The 15,751-nt window shown below is 47.5% G+C and overlaps 1 protein-coding gene across 2 annotated transcripts in view; it reads right to left on the bottom strand.

Annotated features, from left to right (window-relative positions):
* Positions 1-6,901: 6,901 nt before the first annotated feature.
* NTRK3 (neurotrophic receptor tyrosine kinase 3) overlaps positions 6,902-15,751 on the bottom strand; it is a 208,628-nt gene continuing 199,778 nt past the window's right edge. For both annotated transcript variants that reach the window (XM_063169867.1, XM_063169868.1), the window contains 2 exons: positions 13,101-13,259; positions 6,902-10,234 (listed from right to left, as the gene is read on the bottom strand). In XM_063169867.1, coding sequence (XP_063025937.1) covers positions 10,049-10,234; positions 13,101-13,259 — 345 coding nt within the window. In that variant the 3' untranslated portion in view covers positions 6,902-10,048. The remainder of the gene's footprint in view (positions 10,235-13,100; positions 13,260-15,751) is intronic.

The following is a 15,751-nucleotide window of genomic DNA, read 5'->3' as shown; positions in this document are numbered from 1 at the left end:
AAAAAATCAAAGAAAGGGCAGACCAGGCACTTTCTACTAAGAGGTGCTGGGCTATAAAGCTGTTGTATCATCCAGAAGGATCCAGTCCCTCTCATCCTGTCCCAAATCTGCCTCTTAATTTCAGTTTCCAGGAAGGCCATAAGCCAGGATTTGTTCTGTATTAGCAGGAGAAGGAGAAAAAGGAAATTAAAAGTGAGGGGAGGTTTGAGCTGCTCTTGTCCTCTTGGCCAATGTTCTTGGTTACCAGGGTGAGTATTCCGTGTCTTTTCTCATGTACAGCGGTGGGTTTTCTTATATTGTCAACCAACCACGGTCTTTTCGGATGTAATATTTGTTAGTTTGGGTTTTTTTCCTCTTGTAGCATTTCTCTCTCTCCCACTGTTCTGCTCCTAACATCTGTTCAGCGCCTCTCAGTACCTGCAGCCTTTACTGAGTTCAAAGTTGTGGGTCATCAACACCTTCTACATTTAGCCTGGAGTTGCACAAGAAGGTTCAGTTTCACAGGAACAACAATTCAGTCTCTTGCTGATTTCTATTGTTTCAATCTAGCTACATAAGAATGAGGCTGGACTGGAGCAGGTCACAGCCGGAATCAATCCCAACCATCTCTCCAGCAATCAGAACAACCTGCTGGGAGCTGAGTAACGGCTGAATTCTTGGTGAGAGAAATTATAGGCATAAAAACAAAATCAAATATACTCGTGTGCTCATTCAACATTTCAAGGCATATTTATAGGTACTGCTATATGGCATCTTAAATATCAGAGTTTAAAAAGAAACTGGATCACTGGTGCTGGGGAAAATAATTTTTCTGTTCTGTCACTTTCACTATCTCTGCCCCTGATGAAAAAGGGAGAGAAAGACACTGAATTACACACCCATTCAGCCCCTGCCATCACTTCTTTGGGCTGTTTGGATAGCCCTGGGAGGGATCTGTGAAGATGAGATCTGAAGGTCATCTGATGGTCATTCCTCAGAACTGGAATAGAAACTAGAGAGCTGGGCAGGAATCTGAAGCTCAAGAAAAGCTGGAGATCTTTTCCTGTATGAAACTGGCCATGGCTCAGTAGGTGAACAGATGACTTTTCAATCCAGGTCCTAGCTGAGTCCCTTCCTTAAACTGCTCCACTGTATTCTTCTCCTCCTGCATCCAAGTCTTGCTGTCACTGGGAGGAAAAGCTGAAATTTTACCACTGATGAAAATCTCTACGCAGGGGAGATATTTCCACCTTATTTCTTCACTTTTCAACAAGAGAGAATGCTTGAGGATTTCTTAGATTTTTGGAGGGAGAATATCCTTCCAAAAAAAATCCCAGGATCACTGAAAAATGGATCCACATCCATTATAGAGAGGTGAGGCAGAGAGCTACAGCCTCCGAGGCCTGTACTTGTAATGGTCTGTGAGAAACAGCACTGAGCAGCTAAGAGTATTTGTCTTGGGAACTGCAGTCAGTGAACGTTAGGTGGGAACCAAGCTAAATCAGCAAACTTGCTCCTGGTCCAGGATCAGAATGAGCTAAAACTCCTTTTTCACATGCCTGAGACTCAATTACTGTGCAATCTCTGTGGCATAGACATCTAGGAACCTCTCTGGATAGCAGATGGCTGCTGAATGGTGAGAGCAGATGACAGATTCTGGGCAGTGCTAAAGCAGAAGACCTCAAATCCTGATTACAAAAGTCAGTTCTTGAGGTTAAATCAAGCCAGGCACCTGAGCAGGAGGGATTCATGCAGCATTGCACAAAGCCAACACACAACCAGACTTGGGAGGGCTCTTGTCAAAAGCTCCACCTCCCCTCCTCTCCCCAACACACATTCACACACGCTGCCACATACAGGAAAAAATATCAAGGTTATGTGTTTCCTGAAATATGGTTGGCTGAATAAACACACTTACTGAGAACTCTTTGTAAAACAATAGCAGAATGAGTAACAGTGCATCGCTGCCATGGGAAATAAAAAGGAAAGTAACCCAAATGCAATTCAGCTAGAATCATTCCAAACCCCAAAGGCTGGCCTCTTTTTTTTTTTTTCTTTAATGTGTCTGACATTTTATGGCATCAATAATGCAAACAAAGAGGAAATCATATTTGCAGAACACTAATGCACGGATGTCTAAAGCGAAATACAATACTGATTACTTTTTAAATGAAGCCACCAGGTTTTGATGTGCTGTGGTGGTTAAATTGGTCCATCAAATCCCTTCCAAAGCAAATTCCAGTCCAAAGCAAGAGCTTGACCTTTTCTATAACCTTGGGTAGCCTTTTCAGCTGTATTCTGATTGGAGGTAATAAATGTTAGTTTGAAGGTATCTTCCTGATGGGTCAAATTACAGAAATGTCACAATTCCTCCTGAAGATAAGGAGAAACTGAAGATATGTCACCTCTTCACAGGCTGTCCAAAACCTTTGGCAAATAGAATGGTAAGGCTACTGTGAAGACCTGTGGGTGAGAGGAGAGATGGGCTCTGAAAGAGATTTCTATTGGGATTTTGCCCTTAGTGCTAGTGGTTGATCTCTTCAGCACCTGACAGCTTCTCTCTTGCCTAGAACCTCCTGCAGATGACTGCAGAGCAACATCTGAGTGGGAAAATAAACGTATCAATGAGCAGGTGTGGCAAAAACACACAAAGAACCCTTCCCTTCCTTTTCTGTATTTTTTTACATGCTAGTGCTTTTTTCACAAAGCGAGTCTCAGAGATGAACCTCAAGAACCACAGAGAGGATTGTCTCTGCCAGCACAAAAGTGAAGAAGCTGTTGTGGTCCTGCCTGGGAAATCCCATTGCTCAATCTCTTACAGCAAAAGACAGAAGGACTTGGGGTCAGGCCTATGCTTTCAAATTATCAGCAGCAGCATTCATTTCTGGAGCCAAAGGGCTTCTTTTGCAACGTCCTCTGACTTTCACAGAGTTAACTGTGTGAATTTCTTTAATCCATGCAGTTTTGGTTTGGTAGGCAGCGTTCACTGTGTGCCTGTGTGCTGGTGAGTAGGACTGGATGCCACCATCTCGCATCAGCTGGGAGTTTGTCTGCCATTTATATCACATCCGATCAGAGCTTTGTGTTTGGGGATTGTATGTCTTGGAATTAATCAGTGCAAGCAGCTAATTGCCTCTAGTTAACTAGTGCCTTTTAATTAGGACTGTACTGCTGGCTGGATACATGAAGGGAGCTGTTTGTCACTGGCAAAAATTTCAGCCTTGTGATGTAAACCTCTTTGGGGAATTAGAAGGAAAAAAAAAAATACAGGCTGGAGCTATTGTCACTTTAGAACAGCAGAAAATCAGTTTCAGCAGAACTGGCCTGGATGAGGTTGGAGTCACGCTTTGCTGGGGTCAGAAATGATAGCAGCTGCTCCCCAACCCTTCCTCCTGTGCAGAAGGGTGGGACACTGTGGGCTTCAGCTGGGATTTACAGGAGATACCCCACATGCATTACAATGAGCGTTGCTGTAAAATTCACTGCACAGAGGTTAATCTAGATGTCAACACTGCCTGACAGCAGTGAAATTACTCCGGGGCAGTGCTCCTTCTGAAGTCTTAATATAACAGTCAATTCCATCCTGCCTGCAGGAAATGAAAGTTTTCTGCTTTGTGTGCGGAATCATCCGGCGCCAATTTTCTCACTGTTTGAAGTCCAAACTGTTTGTGGTCTTGGGATTCACCTCACATTAAGACTTTCACTTCATTTAAAAACTCTGCTAGTCAAGTCCTGAGAACTGCAAGGACAGGAGCTGCACAGGGAGGAAAAGAAGAGGGCATGGAGGGAGAAATCTGATCTCACCTACCACATCGAAATCAAACTGCTTCACCAGCCCTCTGAGCTCAGAAAAGAGAGGGAATGCAGAAACTCAGCTCTCTGAGTATCAAGCAGCAAAGACTGGAGAGGCTGGAAGCCAGCAGAGAGCAAGAGAAAACATGCAAGAAGACATTTGGACCGCCCAGAGCTATGATTTTCTTTAGCGGTATTTCAGCCCTTCCCTGCTGGGACCTTGTCCTGAGCTGCCAGTAGTTAAACTCCCCCTCAGAAGAACTGTTCCAGTTTTCAGCAGTGGGATCAGTCACTTGTGCTGGGAGGGAGGGCAGTTCCTGTGGAGGACTCCTGACAGTGCGGGGAAGTGATGGTTAGATTTGTGATGCCTCTTACCCTTGCAGAGATGCTAAAATTGTGGGACTAGCAGAAGAGAGGAGGAACCAATGGTCATTCCTTTAGTTTGAAAAGAGCTCTCAGATTGGGTCTGGGAGAAACCCAAGCCACCAACATGAAACTGATCTACCAGCTTACTTAACTGTTAGGGAAAGCTGGAATATTTTGTCCTTCCTTCTCTTCAGTCTCTTATCTCTTTCCTCAGCTCACTTTTTCAAAATTGCAAGCAATAGGACTCCAATCACTTCTCTCAGGGAGCAGTTTCATGGCTCAGTGTTGCATTGGAAAGGAAAAAGAGGCACAGGAGAGATGGAATGCTCCTCCATTCCTGCCAGAGCAGCGACTGACATCTCTGCCTCTGTCATTTATGACACTGCCAGCCAGAACAGATGTTTTGAAAACACCTACTTTCTCTAGGCTTGAAATTCAATATCTGTACTTTCAAGGACAGCAGCAAAGGGAAAAGAATTTTTAGAATTTAGCAGCTATGTAAACATTAAATTTGTACTGATGTAAGAAATGCCTTGGTGCGGGAGTGGAGAAGCTATCTTAGACTTAAGCAAGTCTATCCACTCCTGAAAAGCAGTGCTGAGGGGGGAATTTTCTCTTCTTTTGCTTTTGGTACTCATTTTGACACACCACCATATGCCAAGGCTCCTTGAGCCCACCATCCATCAGAAAGACACCAAATGTAAATGGAGAACAAAACTTTTTGGGTGGCACCAAGAGACACCTGTGCCTGTGAGTCCCATAGCAGAGGAGCTCTGTTGGTGTCCAAAGCCTTCCAGCTATCAGAGGATCCACCACAGCGTGGAATCACAGCCAGGATCTCCTTTATTCCCCTTGCTTATTCTCATCATTGCCTTACAACCAGAGAACACACCTAGAGCTGTTACAAAACATTGGGTACAAGCCATGGCTGTAGTGCTTCAGCTGATTCCTGGCCAGATCAGGAAAGGATGTAGATACTCCACAGGGAGGGAGGAAATTAGAAAGATTTTTTTAAAAAACTTTTAAAGGTAATATGCTGAACAGTTTTCACACAGACTGGCACACAAACGAATGCTGATCAAGTGTTCCAAACTACCTCTGGGTTTGGGGGCTTGTGGTGAACATGTCTGCGTTCTTCAGCCCATATCCTGAAGTAAGAAAACCTACACATTTGAGTTCTGGGAAATAAGAGCTTTTCATGTGAAAGGAAACAGCTCATATGATATTTCTGTCTGTGCTCCTGAAACAGCATAACTTTTGAGACCCTCTTTTAGTTGCATTTTCTTACAGGAAAAAAAAAATCACAGAAAAGCACAAAACCTAGTGATTTTGTTTCCCATCTGCATAAATGGTCCCTTGATTTTATTAGTTTCTGCCTCCTTTTTAAACCAGTATTTGCCCAGTTTCATAGCTAACTTTTCCTGGAGCTGCAGTACGTTGCTATTTTCTTTTGTTTTTGCTTGCATCCATTGTGCTACTTAAAATTCTACACCACACTCCCCAAATCTGTCTTGATTTCCCAACCCAAGATACTCAGTTGCCTTCTAAAACCAGCTTTTCCCTTTCCCTGCCTCTTTTATTCCTCCACACATTCTCTCACCTTGTTCCACCCACTCCTTGGGACAAGCAAACAGCTCAGAGCTAACGGTGTCTCTCAAGCAAGTACCCTCTTTTCCACAGTTTTCACATTTGTCCGGGCAGCACAGTTCCCAGAGTCACCCATCTGCAATTCAACACCCTGCAGACCCAAGGATAGGCGGTCCAGACTTTTTCAGGCCCCCAAAATCCATACACTGATGGACATCTAAAAAGGCCAAAGTTGGGCAAGTTGTGCAGGAGACAGGATGGACTTTCAGTCTGGCAGATCTCTGCATCTCTTCCCTTTGCTACATTTCAGCTTCTGCCTTGCAACCTGACAGACTGGGGTGGAAAGAAAAATAATGGCAGGAGAAAACAAACCAGGTCACTGATGAGACCCTGAGGCTGGAGCCACATTCACTGCCTGCAGTTTGCAGCCCTGGCACAAAATTTCCACCTGTACCATGCACCAAAATAGCACCTGCACTTCCAAGAAAGCATCACTCCAGTGACACCCTTGGGTGACTGAGTTGGTGCAAATAGTTTTAATTTTTAGGGAGCAGCATGCAGCTGGGACAGGGAAGACCCTATGGCCCCTTCTCAGCTGTGCTCACGCTGATGTTCCTTCCAGCTCCCTTTCACAAGTCCCTTGAGAAAACTGCAGGTGGAAGGGGCTGGGTGGTGGGAAGGTCTGCCTGGATGTGCTGGGAATTTGGCCTGGCTTGCCCCAGAGCTGGGTGAGACATGTTCCCAGGCAGCACAGATAGCTCTCTGCTCTGAGTAGAGGCAGGGCATAGGGAAGTATAGCTCTGAGAAATAAAGAAGCATGAACTCATTTCTCTTTGAGTCCAAACACTCATATGTTGATATTCTGTGAGAGTTTCCCCCAAAATCTGCTTTTCTTCTCCTCACACATAGCCCCATCACAGAGCCCCTCTTCCTACAGGGAAGATCCCCAGTCCATGCTGATGGGAAGCTCTCTTCTGCTCCAGGAAAGGTGCTTCTGCAAACGAGGTCTCAGGGTGGTCACCAGGAATGCAGCGCAGCTGCTTTCCCTCTTCCCCTCCAAAACTGTCATGCCAAAAAGGGATTCAGCAATTTCTGTCATGTCTTTGAACACAAAGCAATCTTCTCCTTGCTCCCAACAAACCTCCATCCAACAATGACAGGCCAAGGGGGCCAGAGCAGATGTCACAGCACAGAAGTGCAGCTTATCCAGCTCTTCTGAGCAACAGTTCACAATTAACTCTGACAAAAAGCCAGAGCAAAGCAGCCAGAGCCTGAGCATATCACCACCTTCTTCAGCCATTTGCCATCTTCTGGAGACACACAAACTCTCCTCACAGGCCACCTAATCCTAAACATGCAGCATCAAGGCTCGGTGTCACACTTGGCTCCTGAGCTCACCTTGTCATTGTGACAGTACAAAGAGGTGGTGAAGGGGACAGGGTGGTGGTGCTGGGGAGGAGGGGAAGGAGGAGAGAAGTGAGGAAGGGAGGATGTAGCTGCTGTGAGGAGGGATCTCATCAGCTGGGAACCAGTGTCTGTAGGTGACTTTGTAGTGTAAAAGCCAAAAAAGAAATGACAGAGTGGGAGTGATAGAGAGGGGTGGACAAAACTGTGGCCTTGCAAAATGGCTGGGAGCCACAAGAGCAAGAAACCCCTTGGGGTAAGAGACAGGCTGGCCCAGGAAAGGGTTTTATCCTGGAGATGCTGGACAATTAACAGCCATTGCTTGTTCTCTCCCTGTGGTGAATCTCCAACCCTTTCAGCCAAGCAGCCTGCACTAAAAGACAGCCAGGCTGGGGCCAGCAACCCTTTAACCACTCTTTTCCCCTTTCAAAGTTGGACCTAAATAGGCAGGATATCTTCTCCTAAAAGAGCAAGTCCCTGCTATGGAGAGGCAGCATGGTACAGTGTTCCTGTGTGTGGACTCCTGGTGCTGGCCCACAGCCTTTCCATGACCATGCCATCACTGGTGATGCTGTGAGCTCCTGGTGCCTGTTCAGTGGCAGTCTGTCCAGGCCCCACAGGCACCAGTCTGTCCTAACTCTCTCTAACAGGCAGAGGAAGGCTGTGTCCTCACCCCCACGTGGGCACTGCCACCACTGCATCATCTCCCACCCCAGGCTCTCACTGCCCATTACACAGACACAGAATAAACCCACAGCTGCTGTTGGCACCACAATCCTCCTTTACCAGTGTCCCCTGCCCCTATCTGAAACCATCAGACAGGCCATGCCCGTGCATGAGTGAGAGATATTGATTGTCAGGAGACATGGGGGATGGGGAGAGGATACAAGATCTTCCCTTCCAGTGCATAACCAGTCACCTAGCTCCCCTTGCATCTCTGGCCATGGGGAAGGAGCCAAGAACCCCTCTCTGTCCCCTCTTCCCCCATCCGCATTGCCTTCCACAAGTGCCACATCCGAGCAGGCTATTTTTGTGCTGGCAGTTGTTGCCTTCTCAAAATCGCCTTGACAATGCCTGTGCCGCCCGTTCCCTGCCTCCTGAGAGCAGCTGCCAAGCTGAGCTTCCCCCTCATCCTCCATTACCCACATGAAAAAAAGGCCCAGAAAGGTTTTGTGTTCTCAGCCCAGTCCGGACAGGCAGGATCCAGCATCTGACTGAGTATTTCCCCAGGTCAGGATTATTTTCTGCTCCGGGGAGATCAGGCACAGCGAGGATGCTGCTGTCTCTCCCTGGCTGTCCCCAGCACCCCCTGTTGCTGCCTTTCTCCTCATTGAGATGCAAGGCTGGCCGCTGCGGCCATCCGCTGAGCCGTCTGCTCCTGGAGGCACCTTCCCCTCCTTCCCCCTCCTCCCGGGGCTGCCTGTGGAGCTATTCTTCAGCCTCTGCATTTCACAACAGCTCAAAGGCAGATGCATCAATCCTTTCAGGGGATGGCGACGTGAGGAGAATGGCAAGGGAGCTGCAGGCAGGTGTTGGTAGGTTCCCAGCCATCTCACGAGCCCGGTCCCCCTCCCTGTCCCCCGCTGGCTTGCGCCTGAGGCTTGGGCTGAGGCATGGGGCACGAATGGGGAAGGGGAGAGGATGGGGAGGAAGAGTGCTGGGATATGCTGACCCCCCCAGAATGCCCAGCAGGGCTGCAGGCATGTTCCCAGCTGTCTGCACCCTGTAGCCTTTCCCCCATGGGGAGAGCAAGGATCCAACCCTGCTCACTAAAAGTTTACACCGGGGGCCAATTTGGCCCTGGTGCAGACAGCTGAGGGCAGGGGAACAACCCCACGGCCACCAACCAACCCCGTGGCCACTGACAGCCATGAGGGCAGGGAGGAGTGGGGTTGTTCCTCCAAAGTGATGCCCTGGGTGAGCAGCACTCCTGTCTCACACTGGAGTGGGTTGGGGATGATTCAGGACCGGGTCCCCAGGGCCCCAGGCACAGCTGCTTTGGTCCTGCTGCTCTCCCAGCACTGGCAGAGGGCTGGGGCAGGGGAGGGCTGGGGCAGGAGCCTGCAGCCTGCAGGAGGGTGGCTGCTCCCCCGTGTGTGTGTTTTACCCGGTGTGTTTTACCCGTAGGTGCCACAATCCTTTGACTGTGTGCTCAAAAGCCTTGAGTCTGTACATTTAAGAATCAGCAAATTAGAAAAATTGTCCTGAAATGTTGGAGGGAGGAAAAAGGCAGGAAGGCAGAAAGGGATGAGGAAGGGGTTGGTAAAAGAGAGTTCATCCAGGGGCACTGCCCTGGCTCTGTGCCCATCACCTGCGGGCTGGCAAGGAGGGAGGGAGGCAAGGACGAAAAGGGAGGACTGATTTCACACATTCAGTGCATATCATACAACCAGGGCAAGGCTTTCTTCCTGCAGCTCCTACCCAGGATGGCATTGCTGCCACAGCCAGTCTAGAGCCCTGCCCAGCTGCCCGAACCATACTCACAGCAGGGTTACATTTCACTGCTTGATTGCTCGGGGGAAAGATACCTTCTCCTTTCTTTCTCTTTTTTTTTCCTTTTTAATTATATATATTTTTTTAAGTATTTTTTCTCCCTTTTTTGTTTCTTTTTTTTTAATATATATAGTCTCACAATTTTCTGTAACAGCAGCTTCTTTCTGTATTGGTGTGGAAGTTATATAGAGAGAGATATCTATAAATATATATAAGCCAAACTGCTTTACAGGTTGTTGTTCTGTGGGTTTTTTGTTGGTTTGCTTTTTGTTTTGCTTTTTTTTTTGTTTTCAGTGTTGTATGTGTAGCAGGCACTTGAGTTTATATGAAGATGTTTGCTTGGGAGCTGAGGGGAAAAGGGTTTGGGAGGGGGAGAGGGAAGGAAGGACGGGAGGAAGGAGCAGGGACTTCCAACAAGTGGCCACTGCTAGCCAAGGATGTCCAGGTAGATTGGTGTGGCCTTGCCCAGAGCATGGAGGATCTTGTAGATCTCCTTGATGTTGAGCCTTTGCTGAGGTTCCCTCTGCCAGCAGCCCAACATGATGTCGTAAACCTCCTTTGGGCAGACTCGGGGCCTCTCCAAAACTCGGCCTTGGGTAATGCACTCAATGACCTGAAAGAAAGAAAGAAATAAAAGAAACATTGAATACCAGCTGGGCAGTTTATGGAGGATATCCTGTGCCTGATATTGCTTGGCTGATGTGGCACCAATTAGTCAAGGGGAGAACTGAGAAGCCAAATCTCAGAGATCTGCACATCCTTAATTATCACCTGTTTGCTGCTAATGATGATTTTACCATGAAAATTTGGTCTCCAGCTGCAGTTTTTCAAATCTCAAAAACCTTCCACGTTTGACACCTACCTACCTCAATGCATTCTCCAAAGAGGACGTCACAAGCAAATGAAATAGGTTTTAATTTTTGATGTTGGCTTTTCCTGCTAAATGAAGAATGAAAATATCCCCACAGTACAGCAATATTTTGCACAGCTGAAATTATATTTTTCTTGTCTGAAAACCAAGAGTCCGTTCCACTGCAAAGCCCAGGAGAGGTTTATAAGGAAGAGTTCAGAGCATCTTTTCCTACACACTTCTCCTCTTTCTGACACAGAAAAGCAACAAAAAGAATGACATTTCATGTCAAATCTCATCTGTGAAGGAGAAAAAAAAATTTACAGTGCTATCACTCTGTTCTGGGTCAGATTGGTGCTGCTAATGACAAAAATGTGAGGTCCTGGATAACAGTAAAGTCTCTTCAGAGGGATGCCATTGGAAAGGACTCCCCTAAGAGTCTCTTTGTGTTTTGTTTACTGGAGGAATGAATGAAAAGGAAAGGGAAATATGAGCTTCCAGAGAGCTGCTATTACTGCCTGGCCTCCTTGGTTGGGGTTGATGAGTCCCAGCATTGCAGAGTGTGAGCAGCCTGCCACGCTCTGCAGATAAACACCAGTCCCAGGCAGCGTGTGGAGGGAAGCCACCCAGCAAGAGGTGTTTGGAGTTTATCATTTATGAATAGTAATGGTCCCACCACGCAGCTCAAGGGATACTTATCACTGTGCTGTTTGCATATAAACACAGAGGGGAGAGATTAGGACCAGCTGAAAGCAAGAAGAGCAAGGCACAGCATGAAGAGAAGCCTGCATTGCCACAGAGCTGCTGGATGCTCACTGTGGGGAGGAGGGGGTGAGTTGTGGTTCCTGCCAGGACATCCTGGACATGCACAGGAGCCCTGTGCTGGGCTCTTTCTCTCCAGGGCAAAGGAAAGGCATAGAGAGAAGATAATGGACTGGCTGAGTGGTGCCCTGCCTCATTCCTCTGCTCAGAGAGGGTTTCTCCCAGCCTTGGAACAACCTGCTGAAAATGCTGTAGGGGTATGAGGCCATGCAGGTGGCACAGGAGGGAGTGGGCATCCCAGCCTTGCCAATGCCAACACCCAGCAGGGACAATGCTCAGCCAGCCTCATGCTTGCTCCTCATCCAGTCCTGGCAGCCAGGAGCTTGGCACAGGCTCATTGACCTGTCCCTCCTTGGACTCTGCCTCTCCATGGGGCTCTGGCACTGTATTTGGACTTCTACAGGGATTTGCTCTGATGCCACAGCATGCCGGAGCTGGTGGAGCTGTCTGCAGCCACAGAAGTTCTGCCCATCCCTCCACAAACTGTGAAAAATGAGACTGATGGGAGCTAATGTGGTGCCCTCCCACAGGGGTATTCCACCAGGATACTGTGGTCAGCAGGCAGAAAGAAGAGGATACACCAACAGGTAAGGGAAGGATCATATTTTATCCCAGGAACGGTAGCAAACCAATACACCTTCGGGATGAAGGGTGGCTGGTTTTAACCCTACTGCCCTGCAAAGGAAACTGAGGCAGAATGAATGGGCAAAGCTGAGCTGTCACACTGCAGCGTGCCTGCTGCCCATGTTCAAGCTCCACGTGCTCATTTGTGTGTGTTTGTATTTGCCCTCAGAGGGAAATGCAAGAGCAGCTCATTAAACAGCGTGACAAATAACTTGTGTCGCTGTCGATTCCGTTGTTTGTGCCTCTAAAATGTTTGCGTGTGCTGCTTTGGGATGTGCAGTCAGGCCCCATTGAGCACACCAATGGGCAAGCATTAGAGCTGTAAAGCAACACCTTGGATTTGCCATCTCTGCAACTCACTTAATTAAGGGATCTGTATCCAGAAAGCAGAAAATGCACATTTTTCATTACAAAAGGTGAAATTTCTGAAATCCATTAGATACACAGTAGGATAAAAATGTTCAAGGTTCCCGCACACTGCTATGTCAAAGCATCTTTTTCCTCTTCTATAATACCTCCTGCTATTCCAAGCAAAAATTTTCCAATGCATTTCTGCTGATGTGCCTCAAACCTCAGCAGTGACACCCTGCTAATCCCAGCCAGCTTTCCCTCAACATTTTTACAGGGCAGCCCTGTCCTGGTGGGCTGCAACTTTTCCTAGTCAAAGAAATAACAAGGGCAAACAAGCTCCATGGGTTCCACCCTCAGTGAACTGGGGCAAACCATATTATAGATATCCCAAAGGCAAAAACCCCGAGGAAATGTGCCACATGAGATACACCAGGCTTAAAACAACTTCTCACAAACTGAAGCCTGCAGCGAGCTTTAGCTGCAAAAGGAGAAACCAGGGAAATTCAAGGCATGACTTAGATCCCAGCAGTAATCTGGGTATCCCCAGTTCTGGCAGCACCCCAAGAGTTTATAAGATATGAAAGATACGTCAGGATCTTAGCAGCGAGGGGCTGAGGATTAGCCAGCACATGGCTTTGGCAGAGCTCTTTGATTCCTGCAGGCCTCAGTCTTCCCAGCTCTTAAACTGAGAAAATGACACTTTTCCTATGGCTTCACCATGGGAGTGCCAAGGAGGGGACCATCCATGTGCAAATTTCATTGCAAACCACCTGGAAAGGAGAGACAGCAAAAAAATACAGTTTTCAGCTGAGGTGTCTCAGCACTGTTGTACCTCTGTGTTTGAGAGCTGGAACCAGGGCTGCTTCCCATAGGTGAAAATCTCCCAGAGGATCACCCCGAAGCTCCAGACATCACTCTCTGTGGTGAATTTCCTGTACATGATGCTCTCAGGAGGCATCCAGCGGATAGGCAGCATGGTGTGTCCTCCAACCTGGGTGAGGACAAAGGCAAATCTCAGTGGTGACAGTCCTGAGGAAGGGGTCATAGAATTAAATCATTGAGTCAAGCTCCTGGCCCTATGCAGGACACCCCAACAATCACACAAATGTTCCTGAGAGCATTGTCCAAATGCTCCTGGAGCTCTGCCAGGCTTGGAGCTGTGAGCACTTCCCTGTGGAGCCCCTTGTCATGTCAGCTGTGACATGATGTGCACAAAATCAGGGCCTTTCTGTGAACTACAGCACCAAGGAGCTGTTCCAAAAAGCTGATCAGGCTCCTGTCCCCCTCACCACCACTCATGGGTTTACCCAGCAATCCCACCTGGTTAACATCATGCACAGGGAGTGAAATGTACCAAGATGAATTACATCCTCTCCACCCAAAATGGGCTGGTAAGGCAATCAAATGCCAAATGCCAAGAACATAATCCAGCCCCACAGTCTGGTGAACCTGGACACAGAGCAAGAATGGTCAGCAAAACATTTCAGGGCCTCAGTACTCTGAGGCACCCACCAGAGATACAGCATGAGGGCTGTCCCTCTTCAGAAAGGTTCTCTAAAGGCATCTGTGCATCACCTAATTTCACGAAAGATTTTTTGCTCACAGAACTGTGCTACAGGCCTTTTCAGAGGCTGCTTTCCATATGTAAATAACTGTAGGACCACCCTGCAAAATGTGGTTTGTCGGTAAAGAACAGGCTCTCACAGGCAGGGATATGCCCATCAATTAATGGAGGAGGGAAAGCCAAGCCTTGTGGAGAGTTTGGAACTGGGTGTGTAAAACTGGGTTATGCCAAGCCAGGGAAAGGCAGCTCCTCAGGTAAGAGTCAGCCCTTCTGCAAGGCACATGAATCCAGCAGGCACACAGGAGGCTTGCGGGATGCATGCAAACAGTTCCAAAACAGATGTATTTACCTTCAGATTCACTAGAGATTCCTAAACAAGTTTCTCTGAGCAGGACAAGTTTTTCTCTGTGCTGTCTTTCTGCACAAGAAGCTCCATCTGTGGGGAAACAGCTAATTGCTATGACCAACCAGTGCTGCAAGCAGCAGGGCTGCAAATCTCCACACTTTTTTCTGCTGAGGGTAAAATGTCCGAGGCTTTAGCAGTGATGAGAAAAGTGCTTTTGTGGAGCTGCTTGGAAGATGCTTGTCTCATTAGGGACACCAAAAAAGCAATGCTAATAACTTTGTAGCACTGCAGCTGAATCAAACAGGCAGAAATCTTTCTGGTCCTGCGAAGGATGAGGGGAGACAGTGTCTGCTGTCTAGGATTCTAGCATATGTGTGCCAATTCCGAGTAATGAGATTGTTGTGCTCGCTCAGATGAAAACATTTCTCCTACAAACAAAAGCTCTCCTCTGAGCTGCCAGTGTTTCCACAGGTTTCTTTGACTGATTAAAGCAGAGCTAGTGTGGGGAAGGGTCAGTCCAGGGACATTGCAGTGCTTGGAAGCAAGAGGGAGGTGTGTTGGAATAGGGTGTGAAAGGGGTAGGATGCTCTGCTGGCTTTCTGCATGGAGGGGTTCAGATTTCTCTTGGCAGAATTTAGACTCAGGCTTGCAGGGTTGTACTCAGAGGGCTGCAAACCAGCCCTTTCCCTTACTCTGAAACAGACCCTCCCTCAAAAAAAACAGGATTTTTAAAAGTCTCAGGAAGATCTTTCTTTCCTAAGTGCAGATGCTTGAGGATAAAAAGCTCATTGCAGCTCCGCACCTCCTGTTTTGAGGTGGCTTGGCTGGTGTGTTCTCAGCTTGCTTCTCTGAGCTCCCAAGAATGTTCTGCTGTAATAGAAATGGAAATACGCTTTTCTTTGTTTGTTCCTTCAAAACCCTGACTCCAAATTTAGTTCTTTCCTACATTACCAGCTTTTACAGGTTGCTTTGCCTTCTTGCAAAGGGCTCTGAGGAAATGTTATAAGCAGAACAGGACATACATCAAACTTGATTGTTGCAAAAACTGTTTTGTGCTAATGCCTATTTTATTCTCCTTTAAGTAGCACTAACTCTTCAGTTTTCCAGCAATCTCAAAATGATTACTTGCTGAAAAGCTCTCTACGTTTGCAATATCCTGAATCTTGCAGGATCATTTGTGATTACAGGCAGTACAACACACTGAGCACAGTTAACTCCCTTTTGAAGAGGTCTCAGAGCAGCTCAGAACGTGTGAACCAGCTTACACAGACAGCATCGCAGCAGCACTGCTCGAAAGGGAGAATCCTGGTTTACACCACTCAAGGATCTGGCCATAGAAACACAGCAGAGAAGCCAGTAGTGCCATCTCTAAGCACTAAAATAAAGCTAAAATAAAGTCAAGGGCTTTGGTCACCTCTAGGCACACCCTGGTGAAGACCTGCCAGCAAAATGACACACGCAGCCAAGAGCTGTCCCAAGGATGTGACAACACAACCTTGGCTGAGCTCCTAGGCTGAAGTTCAGGAACAGCCAAAGCATTCCTCCCAGCCATGTGAGACACAGCTTTTACTAC

The sequence above is a fragment of the Melospiza melodia genome, chromosome 15 (assembly GCF_035770615.1).
Source record: "Melospiza melodia melodia isolate bMelMel2 chromosome 15, bMelMel2.pri, whole genome shotgun sequence".
Lineage (NCBI taxonomy): Eukaryota > Metazoa > Chordata > Aves > Passeriformes > Passerellidae > Melospiza > Melospiza melodia.
This window is presented reverse-complemented; position numbering and strand designations above follow the sequence as displayed.